Source organism: Dromiciops gliroides, chromosome 1 (genome assembly GCF_019393635.1).
Source record: "Dromiciops gliroides isolate mDroGli1 chromosome 1, mDroGli1.pri, whole genome shotgun sequence".
Lineage (NCBI taxonomy): Eukaryota > Metazoa > Chordata > Mammalia > Microbiotheria > Microbiotheriidae > Dromiciops > Dromiciops gliroides.
The window spans coordinates 358,520,242-358,540,243 of record NC_057861.1 but is presented as its reverse complement, the minus strand read 5'-3'; the positions used below and the strand labels follow the sequence as shown (position 1 = coordinate 358,540,243).

Here is a 20,002-nt window from a genome sequence, read left to right as displayed (position 1 = left end):
AAAAACCTTCTGCAACATCTTTTGTATATACCCCCTACTCTCTCTGGATACTGCTACCATGCTAGTGAAGGTCTTCATCACCTCACACCTGGACTCCTGCAATAACCTCTTGGTGGGTCTACCTGCCTATAGTCTTTCCTCACTCAAATCCATCCTCCATTCAACTGCCAAAGTGATTGTCCTCAAATGTAGGTGTGACCACGAGGCTCCCTAATGGCTTCAGGATCAAATAAAAACTCTTCTATTTGGCATTCGAAGCCCTTTATAACCTACCCACCCCGCCTCCTAATTTTCCAATCTTCTTAAACCTAACTCCTCTCAATGTACTTTTTAATCCAGTGACACTGGTCTCCTGGACAAGAAACTCTCACAGCTCTGGGCATTTTCTCTGGCGGTCCCACATATGTGGAATGTGCTTACTCCTCAACTCTCTTCCTTGGCTTCAAGTTCCAACTAAAATTCCATCTTTCAGAGGAAGGTCTTCCCGCCCCCTCGTAATTCTACAGTTATCCCTTCCACATCTCTGGGGTTAGGAGCACTGAGCCCCTCCATCTGGAAAGATTGGTGTAAAATGTTTTGGTTCTCCCTTCATCCCAGAGAAGAATTTTAAATTATTATGGTATTAGAAGATAAAATATGTTGATATTATGAAATACTATATATGTATTTTATGTTTTTCTGAGTTTCTAAACTTTTTAAAACATTGACCAGCAAACTCCTGCTTATACTTCAGCCCCCTTTTAACACCCTCTCACCCGAACTGAGACTCTCACCACGAAATTCTCGGGCTCTGATTGCCTCAGAACATCAGGGGCAGCTGAATACCACAGTAGGTAGAGCATTAGGCTTGGAGTCAGGAAAACCTGAGTTCAAATCTAGCTTCAGACATTTATTACCACTGTTTGCCTCAGTTTCTTCAAATGTAAAATAGGCATAATAGCACCTATCTTCCAGGTTTGTTGTGAGGATCAAATGAGATAATATTTGTTAAGTACTTAGCACAGTGCCTGGCACACAGTAAACACTATATAAATGTTCACTATTATTATAATATTATTATCATCATCTTGCCCAGTTCCAGGTCCACTCTGCTACTTTCCACAGTTGTCTTAAGGTCATTCAGCGTCACACTTACCTTCTGTCCCACACCCCTTTCCGAGTCCATGACAACATATTTTGTCTTCCCTTTTTACAATATAACTTCCTTGTGAGACCTTATTTGCCAATTTTTCTATCTCTAGTGTCTGGAACATAATAAATATTGAATAGATCTCTCTCTCTCTCTCTCTCTCTCTCTCTCTCTCTCTCTCTCTCTCTCTCTCTCTCTCTCTCCTCCCCCCTTTCTCCCTGCTTCCTTCAAGAAAAAAAGCCATATATATGGATTATTATATATGTTTGTCTGTCTATCTCTCTCTCTCTCTCAATCTCATCAGCAGGGCAAACCTATACTAGTACAAAGAGAGATTGACTTATCATATTAAAATAGGTTTTGGGACAAGGTGGGAATGACATGATGCTGTGCCTTTTCTTCCTTTCAGGATTGAGTGTAATGCAATTAAAATTTTTGATGGTTAATGGATTCAATTCTTCTTTAAAGAAAAAAAAAGTGAAAGGTCTTGGAGATTAAATTAAAAAAGACAGTTGTCAAGGGATGAATCTATGGCTTTGAGCTATGTTATACCATCCCTCACATTCACTCCAATTTATCCATTGGCTTAGCTTTATTGGAAATCCAAATGTGCTCCTTTCACTTACAAAGCCTTCTGCTCTTAGTTTTCCTACCTATTTTGGTTTCTGCATTCAGTACAAACTAATTTTCTGAAAATTCTTTGCTTTCCTATTGTCTTTTCTGCTGCTCTCCACACATTTAACTTCATTTGACCCTTGCATCTATTTTCACATGTTCATTTCTCTTTTAAATGCTTCCCAGAGAGAAAACTTCCCCTGCTCTATGCAAGTGGTCAGAGGTGGGGCCTGCACAGAGAGAAATGATACCAGATGCTAAGTGCATTATGCCTGAACACGTCATTTATGTTCTGGTTATTATTACAATTACTAAGAAACATTTGAGTCAAGTTCAGTGCTGGCATTGAATAAAGTAAAACAAGATATAGGCTTGCCTAGATATAATCATACAGGGCAAATCTGCAGGTATAGGGTTTTAGGGGATTTCTAATTAAGTTGCTGTAGTAAAAATAAGAAATGCTATAAAAATAGGAATATCTTTAAAAAGGAACATCTCTATAAAAAGGAATATTTTTATACCTCCTTATCTAGATTCATGATTCTTCCCAGTACAGAACTAATAAATGTTCTGAAATGCCAACTATGGCCAATTTCTACCTAAGAGGTATTACTATACTGTGGCAAAAGAATCCCTGAAAACATTACAATTTTAGCATTAAATATAGTTCATATTCACACCAGGACTATTACACTAACTATAGATTTTCTCTGTGGAATTAAGTAAAAAAAAAAGAACCAAAGCTTTTTATTTCTCTTTGAGATATTACATATTAAAAAAACCCAACAAATTCAAACACATTGGACTCAATCTTTCTATACTGTGAATTTCTAGAGGACAGTGAGACAAATAACTTTTTCCTTTTTGTAAGCAAGGTTATTTCAAGGGAAAAACTGGGCAAAACACAGATTTACTTACCTCACTTAATCATTAATAAGCTTTAACAAGAAACAATTTGTTGCAGAGAATAAAACTCAGCTACTCTGTTTTAATGGCTAATTTCAATCCTTCCCTTTATTTACCCATCTTCCCATTCCTGCTTCCCCCTTACCCTACTACACCTTTACAGGTACACTTCCAGTTTAGTATTCTGTTTTTCTTAACTTTTTAGATGATACTATAAAACTGGGATCTAGCTCTCAGTTAACAGTGGAAATTTCATTTATATGAAAGCACTGTCAGTTTTCACAAAATATATCTTCAATTTCTATTGTCCCATCCCTCATTAATGAAAATCCTATCTCTGTAGCCTGGGACTGCTTCTTAGTTTATACAAAGAAATAACCATACTATCCTTCATACTGTGCCACTCTGAGATTGATCTGATGCCCCAGAGGTAGAAAACTGGGGTAAAAGGGATTAAGAGTAATAAAATATGCTTTATTTCATTACTCAAGTTCTGCTCAGATGTCTCCTTAACCTATATCAATGTGTCTGGGGAAGTAGAAAAGAGAAAATTCTTTACAGGGAAGAATTGTGGAGTCTTTTCCATAGCTTCAGAGTTAAAACCTTTTCACCTTGACAGCATGTTAAAAGATCACCATCTTCATCTGCATGCCCTCCTGTACCATTGTACCAAGAACAATGCTTGGCATATAGTTTGGGTTCTAAAATGTTGATTGTTAATTGACAATATATCTATCAGTAGAAATAGAGGCTGCTACTTGTAAGACTGGAGACTACCCACTGAAAACAATGAGAGCATGGTTCTTTCTCTGACTTACTTTATCACTGTCCAGGGTGTTCTGAGAAGTACGGGAGGCAATTGAAATGGTATCAGGCTGGCTGCTACCATCACCTTGACTATCCAAGTCCTCTCCATCCCTGTGAAGAGAAAATAGACTTTTAGTTACTAGAGCAATGTCATTTTTTTTCCTCCAAAAAAATTACCCAGAAATTTTTGAATCACTTATAATTTATTTGGAAATTAATGGATTTAAAAAAAATCTACTATTTTCCTCATGCTACAATATATACTACAGGAGTTAATATTCTCAGGAAAGATCCCCTTACAATAAAATGGGAAATCCTACTAAAATTCAGACAGAAATAACTTTGTGTAAGTGGCAATTAGAAAGGTAATCTGGCCATAAGTAACAAATGTGAATCTGTGATGTCATGGAGTCCAAAATCACAAATTACAATTAATCTCTGCCTCATCATGTAGAAGTCTTCTATGTCATTTCCTGGAAACCTTCTATAAAGCTTCTACTTGAAATATTAAAGGTCTTTAATATCATGGAGGTCACAATATAGCATTGGAGCTGTCCATCTTTGATCCATATTTGTGCTACTGACTGGTCCATCTCTCAATAATACATTTCACGGATGACTTCTTGGGTACAAATCATAGTTGATCTCTTTATTGTATGTTCACCATACATCTCTCCATGCCCCTTGGGTAACCAGCAATTTTTGCATTGTCATAGATGGTAACATTTTATAATTTATAGTCATATGGCAACACCAGATATGTAACTTAAAAAGAGGTGAGTTTTAATTTTAGGAAGCAGTTTTGAATGGTTTAAAGTGTTCAAGAATTTCCCAAATGCAATCCATCCCACATTGCCTTTCTAATTCTGGATGACTCTTATTGTCGATCTGAAGCATATTTTCTAGATATAGGTACTGATGGACTCACTCAATGGATATATCAGCCATTTATAAATCATAGTTGGGGAAAGTAGTATTTCTTTATACATTTGATTTTGTTCTTCTGTGCTGACTGTTGGGAAGATTTTTTCTGGATGTCTGTGGTTTGAGGAAGTTCTGCAGCAGAGGGGGAACTGATGCAATTAGCATCACATCATTCACAAACAACAGCATCTGAGAGGCTTTACCATCTATAAGGAATCCTTTTAACATTTGTATTTTGTACAGAAGTTCCAAAATCCTGCATGACATTGGCAAACACCTTTGGGAGGAAAAGAAGTAGGTGTCCCCACTTCATGTTTCAGTGACCATCAAAGGTTCACTGAAGCATTATTTTTGTGGCTTTATATATCAAGGACCCTTAGATGATCTTAACATATTGTTGGAAGAGAACCTTTAAGGCTCCATTTTGCTTTACTGTGTCAATTTTTTTTAATACTCAATTAAGAATTAGAACAAAGCTAATCTTGTATTCTATTTACCTACTAGTCAACTGTATGGCAGTGAAATGTGGCCGGGGGGGGGGGGGGAAGAGAGAAGGAAGCTGTGAAAGCCTGCCTATTGATTCCTTGTCATATTATCAACAAAGATATTCTTTATTTTATCTTTTCAAATTTTTTTTGCAGGGCAGAGGGGATTAAGTGACTTGCCCAGGGTCACACAGCTAGTAAGTGTCAAGTGTCTGAGGCCAAATTTGAACTCAGGTCCTCCTGAATCCAGGGCTGATGCTTTATCTACTGCACCACCTAGCTGCCCCCCGCCCCCGATATTCTTAACATATTAGATCATTGTTCATGGGAATAATGACATATGGGAATGATAGAGATAAGGAAATGGGTTGGTAGAAAATTTGTGTATCTTAATCACTTTTTAGTAGAAATTATACCATGAGTGAATTTTGCTAGTTGTTGGATAGCTTTACCTCTTTCTGAAATCTTAAAAAAAAAAAATCAATCCTTCCATGCCTTCAAAATTGTGTTGCCTCCAAAACAGATTTCTTTTGTCTGTACTTATGGTTCAATTATGTCTTCCATCTTTGTCTTCTTTGGTGCCAATTGCCAATTTTATGTCATCATTTACAGGACATTAGGGACTTAGAGGGAAGAGCCCTGGTGTGGTATTTACACTGTCACTGATGATGAATTTAGTGTTACTAAGTTGTAGTTGCATTGCTATCTGTGTTTCTCATACACTGTTCCTCCTCCCCTCTGACACCACCACTACCCTAGTGTAGGGCCTCATGAGCTCATGCCTAGGCTATTGCAATCACCTTCTGGTGGGTCTCCCTGCCTCAAGTTTCTCCCCATTCCACTCTATCCCACATCCAGCTGTCAAATTGGCTTTTAAAGTATAGGTATGATGACATCACCCCCATTCAATAAACTCCAGTGACTCCTTATTGCTTCCAGGATCAAATATAAAATTCTGGTTTGCTTTTAAGGCTCATTTTTTTTTTTTGGTGGGGCAATGAGGGTTAAGTGACTTGCCCAGGGTCACAAAGCTAGTGTCAAGTGTCTGAGGCCAGATTTGAATTCAGGTCCTCCTGAATCCAGGGCCGGTGCTTTATCCACTGAACCACCTAGCTGCCCCATTTAAAGCTCTTATAACCTGGCTCCTTCCTCCTTTTCCAATCTTCATTCACCTTCTTCTCTTCCACTTATTTTAGGATCAGGTGACACTGGTCTTCTTGCTATTCCTTACACACAATATACTACATCTCCTGGTTTGGGGCATTTTCATTGGCTCTCCCTTGTGCCTGGAACTCTCATTCTCCTCTTCATCTCCCGGCTTCAAGTCCCAGGTAAAGTTTTATATTCTTCCAGAAGTGGTTCTTCTTAATCCTGGTGCCTCCTCTCTAAGACTATTCCCTATTTATCCTGAATATTTGTTGTTTATATGTTTGTTGTCTCTCCTATTAGACTGTAAGATTCTTGAGAGCAGGGACTGTGTTCTTTCCTTTCTTTGTATCACCAGGCTTAGCACAGTGCTGGTTCATAAGAGGCACTTAATCAATGCTTATTGATTGATTGATAGCATCAGCAGAGAGAAAAGACTCACACTGAGTAAATCAGATACTGAATGAGCTAACATTTAGAAATGCCAATAGACCTGTTCCATTTCCATCTGTTTGTGGTTCTCCTTCCAGTTTTCCATTGAATACCCTTGGAATGGTTTGGATCTCATGCCAACCTTTCTACAGACTCATTTTCTTGTTGCTTGGAATCTGCCATATTCCCCAGTAATATTCTGAAAATTAGTTTATATTCTAAAGTGGTGTTGCCCTTGGCTAATAGCTCTATATTCTTGGAAAAGACATCAAATGTTTGCCGACTGAAGAGATTTGGGACTTTTTTAACCTCTTCATTTTGAAGACTTTTATAATCTGTAGGACATAGTCATAGTTTATATCCCATTAAACAATATCACATAAATATTCAAAGATATCAGTACAGGATAGAGGAGGGTGAAGGGTACAGGAAGAAACTATAGTACTAAAGAGGAGTCTGAACACAGTAGTTCATCTGGTTGCATTCTAATGCATGAGAGCCATCCTGATGTGCACAGTGACCACATACCTTCGTCCCTTCTGTTTAGCAGTTGGAGCTGTTTTAGGAATATGAATTGGTTCTTTCAGTGCTCCTTTCAAATGAATGGTTCTTTCCTGTATCACCTCTCGAATATGTTTGATCCAGTCCTGCTTATTCTCTATACTGGAAGCCTTAAAGAAAAAAAAAAGAAAGTTATGAATTTTGAGGAAGAATACCTTTTTTCCCCCCAGAACTTAAAATAAACATACCAAGGCATAGGCAAACATGCATGCAACACACATAGGCAAGTGCATGTGCATGCGTGCATATATGCACACACACACACACACCATTTCAGTCTCTTATTTCAAAACAACTATATAAGAGAAATAAAACCAAATACTGTTTTTGCTCTTGTGGTTCGATAACAACTTCTAATTTCTGACCATTCTTTTACCAAACGTGATTTTGTTGTTGTTTAGTCGTGTCCAACTCTTCATGACCCCATTTGGGTTTTTCTTGGCAAAGATACTAGAGTAGTTGGCCATTTCCTTTTCCAGCTCGTTTTACAGATTAGGAACTGTGGCAAACAGGGTTAAGTAATTTGCCCAAAGTCACACAGCTAGTGTCTGAGGTTAGATTTGAACTCAGGAAAATAATCTTCCTGACCAGGCCTAGCATTATCCATTGTGCCACCTAGCAGTGATTCAGGTTTTACCTTACGCTTGTATAAGGTTATGATGCTTTTATTGTCTCTGTCACCTACCCTGCACACCCTGAAAATAGGGCTACTCAGAGTAGGCAAAGACCAGACCTTTACACTTAGGTATTATTTCAGATCCATAATGTAAACAGTGGGTGCTTCTGTTGTGTTAGCAAACCAATGATTTCTTTTTTACAGTCAGTGTAGAAATCATAGAGAATATATAGCAGAAGAGATTTTTTTTTTCCAGAATTTCCTTTAGGCTGGACATATATCACGGCAAACAATGGCACCTGGATTAGAACTAGCTGCTCCAAGTGGCTCTTAGTTTAGGGCTCTGTCAATTGGTTCATTGTTTGACTATGGCTCTTTGGCTGGATTTTAAATATCACTTTATTGCTACACTAAAAACTTAAGAGAAATGCTCTGAGAAAATGCCTGCGTGTTCAGTTTGACTTTTTTGCCATATGCACTAAATGGACATCTTTGTCCCTTAAGAGCTGATTTCTGGAAAGCATTATCCTGCTACTCTATGAGAATCGTTGCTTTTAGAAATGAATGTCACAAACTATTTAGGACAACAGACAGTGAATAACCAACCAGGAAAAGACATCTGCCAATAAAAAAGGGAGAAAACTAGTCTGGCTAAATAAAATACCACCACCCTACCACCCCACAGTGAAATCTGATAGCACAGTTTTAAAACTATCTAGCTATCTTTTTTTTTTTCAGTTATTGCTTTTGAAAATCATCTACTACAGAGAGTGGTTCTGGAACTATTGGTCCTGATAGCAGTGAAATAAATGAAGGGAAGGGAATGAGTTGGCCTCTGAATTCCTCTTTACTCCTCTTCTTGACTTAGCCTTTAGGACCTAGTGGGCCCTTTCTCCCTGAAACCTCCCCCCCCCCCACTAGCTCTTTCTTCCTCCCATGACAAGTATTCTCAAGAGAGTCAGAGAAGAGGAAAAAAACCTTTGAAAACCTCTGATCTACTGGAATTGGAATGCCTCATGAAAACAATCAGGAGTTAAAGAGATATCATCTGGGTTAGGGAAAAAAAGAAAATTTGGCAGTGACTGGAAACAATCAGGAAAAGAAGAAACTGTTAAGCTTGTCTTGAAAAATTCTAACATCTATTATTTAAAAGGGATGAGTTAAGGAATGGATTTTGAAGCAATTATAAGAGCTTAATTAAAAAAAATTAGGTAAAGGCAAAAAAGTGAACAACTTTATAGATACAGTCCTATGAGAAAGGAGACCCAGCTGGGAGAACTGGGCAAAATCTTCCACATGTTGAAGGGAAGGACAAATGATTTGTTTTTATGATACAAATAGCACTGAAGTATAAGTAAATGGTTATAACGGTATGCACATCGTTTCCAGGCTATGAAAAAAAAACAAAACCAGTTTCCAGTGCTTTCAGGTAAGAAACGATCAATGATTTCCTTACAACATATAGTCTTTTAGATTCCTGAGTAAATTATGTTTTACTCTCTTGGAGAAATGTAGAAATCTCTTGCCAAAAATCCCCTCACAAAATATTCAGTTCCTCTGCAAATCTAAGCCTTCCCAGAAGATGTTTACCATGCTCACCCTCTGTAACATACAGGAAGTCTTATTTTTGAATTGTGTAATGGATCTTTTATGATATCCTAAAGGCACCGTGTCCATATTTGGTGATGATGTCTGGAAAAATTTCCTAGATGCCTTTTTAAAATCAATGAACATATGACCATTTCGAGGGGAGTATCTTTCTGCCCAGAGTTGAAGACAGGGGGTGGGCTCTACATAAGTTTTAACACATGCACATAAATAGTTCCCAGTTGGCCTCTGCACATGAAGCTTCTATGGCTATATATCTTTGTAAAGTTTATGGTCCCATAATGCACGTACTCATAAACTTCAAAAAACTTAGAAATCACATTTACCTAATATTAAGCAATGTGTTAGCTGATTTGTAAATGACATTGTGCCAGAGCTATCATACAAACACTGACTTTGTGATTGTCCAGATAGCTATCACTTATATAATGTAATCTTATATGTGATTGGTCAAAACAAAGTAAAATAACAAATTCCACAAATAGAGGACTGGAATACTTATAAAATCAGAACCATTCAATAGAAAAGTCCTCGACAGAACCCAAGACTAAATCACAATTTCTTGCAAGTGGATGAGAAGATTTTTTTTTTAAAGTCAGAGATGAAATAGCTGAGATTCTGATTCACACACTGGAGCCTCATTAAGCATTTGGCTTTTCTCCCAATATTTCTCTACAATAAATCTCTAGCTATATCTTCCCTAAGTTTAGATATCCTAAAGTTGCTGCTTTCATTTCTGGCCCTTCTAGACAACTAAGAAGCTCCATTTGCATTTTAAAACCCCCAATAACTCTTTGTAGTCCCTCACTAAACAAGACATATACCTCACATCATCTTTGAATAACTCAACTCTTCGCTAAGAGACTAGGAAAACCAGGATTTTAAAAAATGCTGTCTTCTATTAATCCATCTAAAAAGTCATGCTACCTTTGACACCACACCCTAAAGAACATCTCTGAAATCATCTTCACTTTGCAAAAGGAAAGTTAGCACATAATATGACTTCCCTATGGCACCAAATAACCTTAAGGGATCAAGCTAAAAACCTTTTATGCCATCAGTTACCAAAAATCTTTGCATAATTAAAAACCAACTTTTATTACTGTGGCCAAACCAGGTAGAGCCTTTGCCAACATTTGGGAAACTATCCATATCAACTTGTTAGTCTGCAGTCTGAGGCCCATATCTCACTTCTCTGATCACCTATAAAAAGCAGGTCAATTTGATCAGCAGTGTGGGAATAAGGGAAATAAAAGTGAAACCTCTATTTTTTTAAAAAAAAGTAGGTGAGATAGAGTTCATTTCCTCACCAAAATTAAAATATAACACTGTTCATTAGTTGTATCTAGTCAATATGAGAATTCTATCTTCAGATTTCCAAACAATACAACCACTGCTATTTTGAAAATCAAATGCTTTAAAATGGCATATATGCAACTGTGTTACAGTTTTTTACATAAACATATACATGCTGCCACTGCCTCCCACAATCTCCCCCTATCCCTTCTCTGTTACTGTTATTGGCATTAACATTCTCCCAGTTACTTAGACTCATGACCTGGGGTTCATCTCTCTTGTCCAATCATTTGCTAAGTCAAGCTGACTTAGTTGACAAGTCTATCTCCATCACCTTATATTCAATCACTCCTTTCATTCCCACTGCAACCACTCTGGTTCAGGTCCTCATTATTTCTTGCCTAGTCTTCTAAATGAACTTCCTGTCCCTTGTTTTTTCCCTCCTCAATCTATTCTTCACATTCCCCATTGGCCAAAGAATAAAGTATAAACTCATAAACCTGGTATTTGGGGCCCTCCACAATCTAGATCCAACCTTGTTTTCTAACATTATATCCCACTACTCCCCATGACATTCTCTGTGTTTGAGCCAAATTGGCCTATTCACCATCTCCTGTTCTCATCCCTTTGCTAATACCATTCCCAGTGCCTGAAGTACAGGGATTAGAAGAAAGAACACTAACCCATCTCTAATTCTCCCTTTCCTTCAAGGGCCAGTTTAATTGCCACATCCCATTAAGCCTTCCTTATTATCCTTTTTGCCAAACAAAACTGAATTTCTTATAGCACTCTATCTAGTTCTCTTTGGCATTCATCACATTATCCTTTGTATCATAGACCTTTGTCTGTATGGTGTTCCTCTCCCCTACATCATAAATTTCTTGAAAGTAGGCTCTGTCATATTTAGCTTTATAGTCAAGTAGTAGGTACTTAATTTTTGTTGAAATGAACTGTTGAACATATTTCCAAGTGTCAGAAAGACATACCTTTAAGACAATTTTATTATCAGAAGTTGGGGTCCTTCCTACCCACAGTGCAAATTTGCAAGGATCTCCTTCAACGTGTTCTGTAACACCCAGTTCTGAGGTCTGGATAAAAACAAAATAAAAAATACAGTGACAATTGTATTATGACTTAAAACAAGCATAGCTGAAGCAAATTTTAAAGATGATTCCATAATCAAGATGGTGGCAAATAGAGGGGTTGTGATTCTTACCAGTGGAGACAGTACCTATACTAATAAGATCACAGGTCCCTCTAAGTATCTTAGGATGTATGTGATAGACAATAATGACATAGGTAAATTAAAAATCATAAGAGCCTCAAATTTCAGACAAAAGTTTCAACCTTCTCTTTCACCAACTTAGTGACTAGAGTTTTAAAAAAAGTAGCTAAATTCACTAGTTCTAATTTCATTTTCTTTAATTTCCTCTGACCACTTCTTGGATAGTTGCTGAAGAATTATGAAATAGCTAAAATGATGCTAAATGCAGGGAAAGAGGACGTTAAATGATCTGGAAAACCATAGATCAAGCTTATAAAAAGAACAGAACAATCTTTCCTAATCTTTAATGCAGCTTATATGAACTAATGAAAACAATTGTTTAAAGGCAAAAAAACAAAACAAAACAAAATTGAGGGTTAACTTTGTGCTGTGTCCTAAAACTAAACTAAGGGATTATCTAATCCTGAGATAAGCACATCAGCAGCCCTTTTAAGGGTTAAATTCCTATCTGTAGAATGTAGATTAACTAGGCATTTGTACTTGGAGTTCTAACTTTTCAGTATTTTTTCCCCTCCTAAACAAATAAAAATACTAATACTATTTCTCTCACTCCAGCAAAAGGAAGTGAGTCACAATCTGCAGTCCTGGAGGTGAACTCTGAGGGAATCCTAAAATACAAGATAAATTAAATGAAGATGTATTGGATTCTAAAACATATTATCTTAGACCCAAGGGGCTGTTTTAAAGCCAAGGAACTCAAAATGAATTACTACTCAGCAACGTTGCTTTTTCTTTTCCAGTTGGAATATGATCTAAAATGATGTAAGTTATTCTGCAAATTGACAATGCCAAAAGGGATAAGCCTCAGGAAACTGCACAAAAATGAGGAATTTGAACTTGTGAGTTGCAGAATGTTTGACTCTTCGAATGTCACTTAGATAACTCATAGATATTAAGAACTCCTATTGCTCTGTGATTTTGAATTATATATGTATGTGTATATATACACATTTATATAAATAAAATATCTTGTTTTAAATACATAATGATGATTCAATTTGTCAAGAAACTCCACATATTTTACCAAGATGTGTGAACCAGTCTTAGTGACTTTGAGACAGAAGGAAAACAAAACCAAATTTATTCTCTGTTCTTTCTCTAACAGAATTGATGAATATATACCATTTTCATCCAAGTACTCAGGACAATTATATTGATTTCAACATAAATAATCCAGGAAGTAAAAAAAAGTTAGAATTCACCAAAGCTCATGGGTATTTCCAAGAAAACAGAAATATGGTTAATAGGAAGGGGTGAAAACCTTAAAACGTTATATTAATGCTATTATTATTATTATTATTGTTGTTGTTGTTGTTGTTGTTGTTATTCCTAAGACACAGTGTGTGTCTATTGCAGATATATACTGAGGAGTAAAATTCTACAATGAGACACTTAGTCTGTAAAACATTTTCTGTTAATTAATGAAAAGTTAAATCAATCTGGAAAAATGACATCAGGGAGGGATATGACTTGTTTGACATGCCATGTTAAATGTGACACAAAGCAGAAAATGGTTTAAATTCAGTAAAAACAGTGACACTGGCTTTGGTGACAGAAAACTTAGGTTCAAATGTTACCTTTGATGCTTCCTACCTTTGTGATTGTAGACAAGACACTTATCCTCCCTGGCCCTCAGTTTCCTCATTTATAAAAAGAAGGGATTCGACTAGATGGCCTCTAACTATTCTAGATTTATGATTCTAATGTTTTCCTGCAAGCTTAGAAAAATTACACTGGAAAGCAATTTTCGAGCATGTGTGCTAAGTCTCAAGTTTTCATAAAATTGTATATGAGGGCCCTCTAGTGAGGCTGATAGTAACAGAAAACTGCACAGATGGAAATGTGAAAAAAGTTTTGAAAAGATGATTTAAAGTTTAGGAATATTTGAAAAATTAAACTGACAATTTATAACAACACATAATAACAATCTTTTACATTTTGACATCAAGATAAGTACTCTGGATAATCATACTTACAAAGAGTTTGCTTTTATAAAGGTACTTGCTTCTTCCACTGGAATCTTTCACCTCTTTACTGAATACTAAGGACATCTCAAAAAGAAAGAGATGCCTCTCCCTACCCTTTCGAATTAAAGTTTTCGGGTCCCAGACTTGGAAGGATTCCTGAAGGATAAGTTCTCCCTGAGATTCAATATTCTCATCAAACCCTGAAAAGGGGTGGGGGTGGGGGGGAGGGAGAAGACAAATGAATTGGAAAGAGAAAGTAAGAAATGACAAACATAAAGGTTTTAAAAATTATTATTTAAAGACTTGGAACATACCCATCAACAACTGCCAAGGTCTTTTCTCCCAAAACTACCTTGTATCTCTTGTTACAATGTAAGCTATGTGGTATGGTGGATAGAGTGCTGGGCCTGGAGTCAGGAAGACCTGAATTCAAATGCAGCCTCAGATACTTACTAGCTGTGTGACCCTAAACAAGTCATTTAACTTCTCTGTGCCTCAGTTTCTTTAACTGGAAAATAACAGCATCTACCTTCCAGGGTTGTTGTGAGGAGAAACGTAGGTAAATACTTGTAAAGCACCTGACACGTAGTTTTAGGTAGCTTTTTTTCCTCCCTCCCTTCAGTAGTTTTTTCCTTCCTCCCTCATTTGTTTCTTTTTTCCTCTCCTTCCCTCATTCCTCCCTCATTCCCTCCCTTTCTTCCTTTATTCCCTCCTTTCCATCTTTTTGCTTAAGACTATATTTTCATGGAACTAACAAATGACATTAGCTGGCATATGTTTCTGTTCAGGGAAGCAATTAACTTCCTAATTGATCTTCCTACCTCCAGTCCAAGTTTATTTCATATCTAGCTTAGAAATATAGATAACAGTCCACAGAAAATAAATGCATTTTGAGAATGTTTTAATGGATATGCATTGTAAGAGGCTCAATTTTAATTAGATGGCTGGGTTTCTCAACTAAGTCAACTCTCACATATACATGTCACTAAATGGAAATAATCCTTAGGGAGAAACATTTTAGCTTTAGGATATACCTCACATGTGTACTTTCGCCCTCTTACAAGATTTATTTGTCAGATGCCAATCAACCACTTAGCCCCTCCCCTTAACCTTTTAGCAATGTATAGGAAAGATGGCCATTTTCCTAAACCATTACTTTGTACAAGTCATTGACTGCTCCCCACCCCCCAATCAAAATTCTTCAATAGCTTTCCATTGTAAAAAGGAACAAGCTTCTTGGCCTGGAATTTAAAGTGTTTCAGTAAACATCACTTGTTAAGTGTTTTCTTCTTTCTGAAATCACCTTGTATTTACTTACCTCATGCATGATCTATATACATGCCCTGTCCTCCGCACCCCTTTCACCACCACCCAGCTCTACCCCAGCAGAATATAATCTCTCTGAGGGTGAGATGAATTTGTTTTTGTCTTTACATTGCTAGTGACCTGATACATGGGAAGTGTTTACCAAATGTTGCCTGAACCGGACTGAGTTCATTTGCTTTATCCCCAAATGACTCCCTCACAGAAATCCTCTTCTAAAAGGTCTCATCAGTCCTGCTCTGCTGTCCCTGCAAAATTGCAGCCTTTCCTAGAATTCCTTCTCCTAGCCTCCCTATTGTTGCAATCCTACTCTGTTATTAAAATGCAGATCATTCTCATCAACTCCAAGAAGCCTTCTCAACTTCCCCAGACCTTTGTGGTCTCTCCCTCCTCTGAATGGGGATTGCACTTAGTGCTTGTACCACTCAGCTGGTATGTCATATATTGCCTTGAACTGTCACTTATATTTTTATGTCTATGTTTAACTAGAATATATGCTCCTTGAGGGTAGAGATGAGTCATATTACTTTATAGCCATGGTGTCTAGTAATGCCTTGCAAAAAAGCATATGTTTCATAAAAGGGAAAATCTGTTATTATGTGCCATTCTCTTAGATGAGAAATCACCACACCACCATAGTGTATGCTATATGGGGATTTTTAACCTTCTATGCAGTTAAATCTCTAGTGCTTCATGCTGATATCCCACATCCAACTATATGTTTCAAAGTAAACACTGAAATATACTGGCTTACATTAACTTGTCTTTTTTTTTTTTTTTTTTTGGTGAGGCTATTGGGGTTAAGTGACTTGCCCAGGGTCACACAGCTAGTGTCAAGTGACTGAGGTCAGATTTGAACTCATGTCCTTCTGACTCCAGGGCCACTGCTCTATCCACTGCACCACCTAGCTGCCCACATTAACTTGTCTTTAAGACAGAATTATGTACTAGAAGAAATAGAAAGTTTGCTGTTGATTGTGATTTATTAAATGAAATACTATAGAAACAACATTAGAGAATTCAGTTTTTTATAACATCAGGCATATGAGAAGACAAGAGGCAGCATGGCATAGGGGCAAGAGAGAGATAGTCTTCACAGGTAGAAGCCTAGATACCTGTGACAGAATGAGTGTGGGACCCTGTGTAAGTCACTTACAGTCCTCTAGGCCAAAGCTTCTTAAACTGTGGGTCACAACTCCATGTAGGGTCATGTAACTGAATATGGGGGTTGTGAAAAATTTGGCAATGGTAAAAGGTAATGTATACCTATTTTATATACCTGGGGTTGTGTAAAAATTTCTCAGTTGAAAAGGGGTTGTGTGTGGGAAGCTAGATGGTGCAGTGGATAAAACACCAGCCCTGGATTCAGGAGGACCTGAATTCAAATCTGGCCTCAGACACTTGACATTAGCTGTGTGACCCTGGGCAAGTCACTTAACCCTCATCACCCCCCCTCCCCCCCAAAAAAAGAAAAAGGGTTGCAAATGGAAAAAGTTTAAGAAGCCCTGCTCTAGGCAACTCTCAAAGGTGTCAACTTGGATCAGTAGAGGGAGTTTCCTCACCTGGAAATTCCCTATTATGTCATAATAAAGCATGAACTTTTGGGGGAATATTTGACAAAAATGTTAATGGGAGAATGTGTTGCTTATCCATAGGCTTCAATCTGGGGTTACCACTTAGAGATAAATTTAAAAGTACTACATTTATGGTCAAAGTAGGGTTATAAGTAGTAATAAATATGATCCCTCAAGACTCTTCTGCCTAAGTTTTTCTTTAGAGATTTTTCCCCATAGAGGGCAGTCTTACCTGGCTACCAGCTCAAATGATTTTTTTTTTTTTTGGTGAGGCAACTGGGGTTAAGTGACTTGCCCAGGGTCACATAGCTAGTAAGTGTTAAGTGTCTGAGGTCGGATTTGAACTCAGGTACTCCTGAATCCAGAGCCTGTGCTCTTTCCGTTGCGCCATCTAGCTGCCCCTCAAATGATTTTTTGAAAAATTAAGTTGGTCCCCCCCCCCCCCCGCACTTATCAAGCATTTATTTTTTTCTCCCTCTCACTGGGAGAAAAAGAAAACGCAAAACTATTATAAGAAATAAACATAGACCAGGAAAACAAACTTCCATACTGCTTAGACTTCTCAATCTGTTTCTAAAAGGAGCAAAAGGAAGAAATGCAGCAGGTCTTTCAGGACTATTGTTGACATTTAATTAATCCATGCATTCCTGTGAAGCTCCTGTGCCACCATGGTTAGCATTCAAGGGAGAAATGAAGCACTGTGACCTCAGGAATATAAATCTACTCTCAGGCCAAGTATCAGAGAATCCAGCAAGGACAGCCCCTTACACCTCTCTGACAGGGTTGTAGACTTAACAAAAGTTCAAGAATTGGCTATCTTTAAGCAAAATGTTCAATCAGAGGCAAAGAAAGAGTAGAGGAGATTCCTACAGCACTGGGGAAGTTAGACCAGATACCCCCAAAGTTCCTACCAACTTAAAAATATAAAATGAGCAAAAACCTAAACCCCAATAAAATCACAAAACCAAAAGTTATGCAAAGTGATAAATAATAGCCCTAGATTTCCAATAATTCAGAACATTCATTTCTAGGTGACTCATATAAATATAGTACAAACTTTAGGAAGCTACTTCTCACCTTCAAGCATGCTAAGGTGCATGGCATCATTGGCTCGCTTTGGCACACTGAGCATCACCTCGAGACCATCTTTAATCTCTCCTTTGCCTTCTTCACAGCAGGTGAGCAGCTCCTACAGAAGATCAACACTCATGAACTAACATGGATAGAATGGGTTCTCAAGGAAAGAATATAAAAAATAAGAGACATGCATACTGTCCACAAAAATGCTCTGCCAGAAATGTTTGGTTTTGTTGAATTGAAATGATATGTGAAAAGACATAGCCTAAAATGATGGATAGGGAACACACCTCAGAGTAAGAAAGACCTGTTTTTTTTTCCTCCCCTTTAATAAATCTATTATTTATTTTAAACATTCATTTAAAAAAAATCAAGTTCTGAATTCTCTCTCTCCCTTGAGTCCTTCCTCCACCCATTGAGAAAGTAAGTATAATGTCAATTATGCATGTGAAATCACACAAAACATATTAAGTGTTATGCCTGACCCATATTGGCTGTGTGACCCTAGGCAAGTCACTTAACCTTTCTATGTTCCAGAAAACTCTCTAAGGCTAAAAGTTGCTGATCAATTGGAGATCTGAATTAGGAGAGGGAATTAATTGACTGAGAGTTCCCAACACCAATAAAAGCATGGATCTGGATTTAGAATTGTCATTAATTGTCCCACTAATATTAATACTGCAAGAGTTTCCACTGTCATGGTAATTTTCTTTGTGTAGTGTTACATGTGCCTTTTTTTAATTTTAATTTTTTTTTAGTGAGGCAATTGGAGTTAAGTGATTTGCCCAGGGTCACACAGCTAGGAAGTGTTAAGTGTCTGAGGTCAGATTTGAACTCAGGTCGTCCTGAATCCAGGGCCGGTGCTTTATCCACTACAATGCCTAGCTGAGGCCGTCCCCCCCCCCCCCAATAATTATGCTCTAAGAAAGATGGTCAGCCTTGATGGAAGTTAACACCTGTAAGTAACCAAGGCATAAAGTCTCAAACTAGCAAATTATTAGTTTTAACAAAAGTTGTTCAAAAACACACAATCAGTATGCTGACTGAACTTTCAGAAAAGTTCAGCAAAGACTATAACCCAAAATATCATTATACATACTTTTAAAAGGAGCTGATATTTTGTTATTCGCTGGACAGGCTTAATTAGGTATGAAGAAATGGAGTTGGCTAGTCCATGGCGTTGTTGTATTTCCTGTGTAAAACAACAAGATTTTGAATATTTTAATTCAGGGAGAAAACACTGAATTTTGTACTTTATACAACCTATTATTATATTGCTGGGTATATATTATGGGAAGAGACATTTCAGTTACATTCACTCCTACAGACTGTAAACTAGAAAATATAGATCACTTTTGAGAGTCAAGGAATTTACTACACACACACACACACACACACACACACACACACCCCACTCCTCATTATCACTAAAGTGAAAACATCCTCTAATATGTTTCTCATTATTAATAAAATTTAATTTCTCAATCTTACCATCCTCACATATTAGTAACATCAATGACAATATGACCATGTAAATTTAATCACAGATTCTCAAGTGGCTTTTCTTTATAAGCGTTATATGAACATATGAATATTCATGGCCTTCAACTCTGTGACCTCAGATACTCTTCTCATTTGCTTGATTTTTCAATAATCCACCAGCTCGGTTTTCAATCTAATTTATAAGCTTGCTTTCTTTTCCTCATGCACTTAAATTTTAATGGCACAAATTATAATTTTATTAAAGTTTTCCACTTTTCTCCCAATTGTAAAATATGAAAAAATGTAAAAAATATGTAAAAGGTTGACCTTTCTAATTGTCACTATATTAATTTCTATCTTTCAAACTGGACATCAAAACCTCATTTGAACATTTTAAAATATTTTCTAAGACTACATGTTTGTTTATGATGGTGTCTATATAAATTAAACCAAACATGAAATACATATTTGTTAATGATTAATCAAATACAGTTTATTTGTGAAAGGAGATATGAAGGAATGACTTAAAAAGTGATTGCTATTGTAAAACCACCAGGGGGAGAACTAATCACGGACATGTGAATCTTTTCAGTCAGAATGTAGCTATGTTGATGAAATAAGGCAGATACTACAAAATGAACCACCCCTCCTTCAATTAAATGATACAGCTTGGGGGAGGGGGGGTTAAATAAAAAGCTTGAAATTTGTTCCATCTTCAGTTTTTTCAGTTCAACTTAGCTAATGTTAATTATTAAGGTGTTTCACATGT

The 20,002-nt window shown here is 37.0% G+C and overlaps 1 protein-coding gene across 1 annotated transcript in view; it reads right to left on the bottom strand.

The window, feature by feature from the left end:
• The window catches only part of TRIO (trio Rho guanine nucleotide exchange factor), a 274,256-nt gene that overhangs the window by 106,091 nt on the left and 148,163 nt on the right, over positions 1-20,002 (bottom strand). Inside the window, exons 24-29 of the mRNA XM_043979301.1 lie at positions 18,851-18,943; positions 17,752-17,863; positions 13,787-13,977; positions 11,512-11,613; positions 6,973-7,115; positions 3,469-3,568 (exon numbers count right to left, since the gene is read on the bottom strand). Coding sequence (XP_043835236.1) covers positions 3,469-3,568; positions 6,973-7,115; positions 11,512-11,613; positions 13,787-13,977; positions 17,752-17,863; positions 18,851-18,943 — 741 coding nt within the window. The remainder of the gene's footprint in view (positions 1-3,468; positions 3,569-6,972; positions 7,116-11,511; positions 11,614-13,786; positions 13,978-17,751; positions 17,864-18,850; positions 18,944-20,002) is intronic.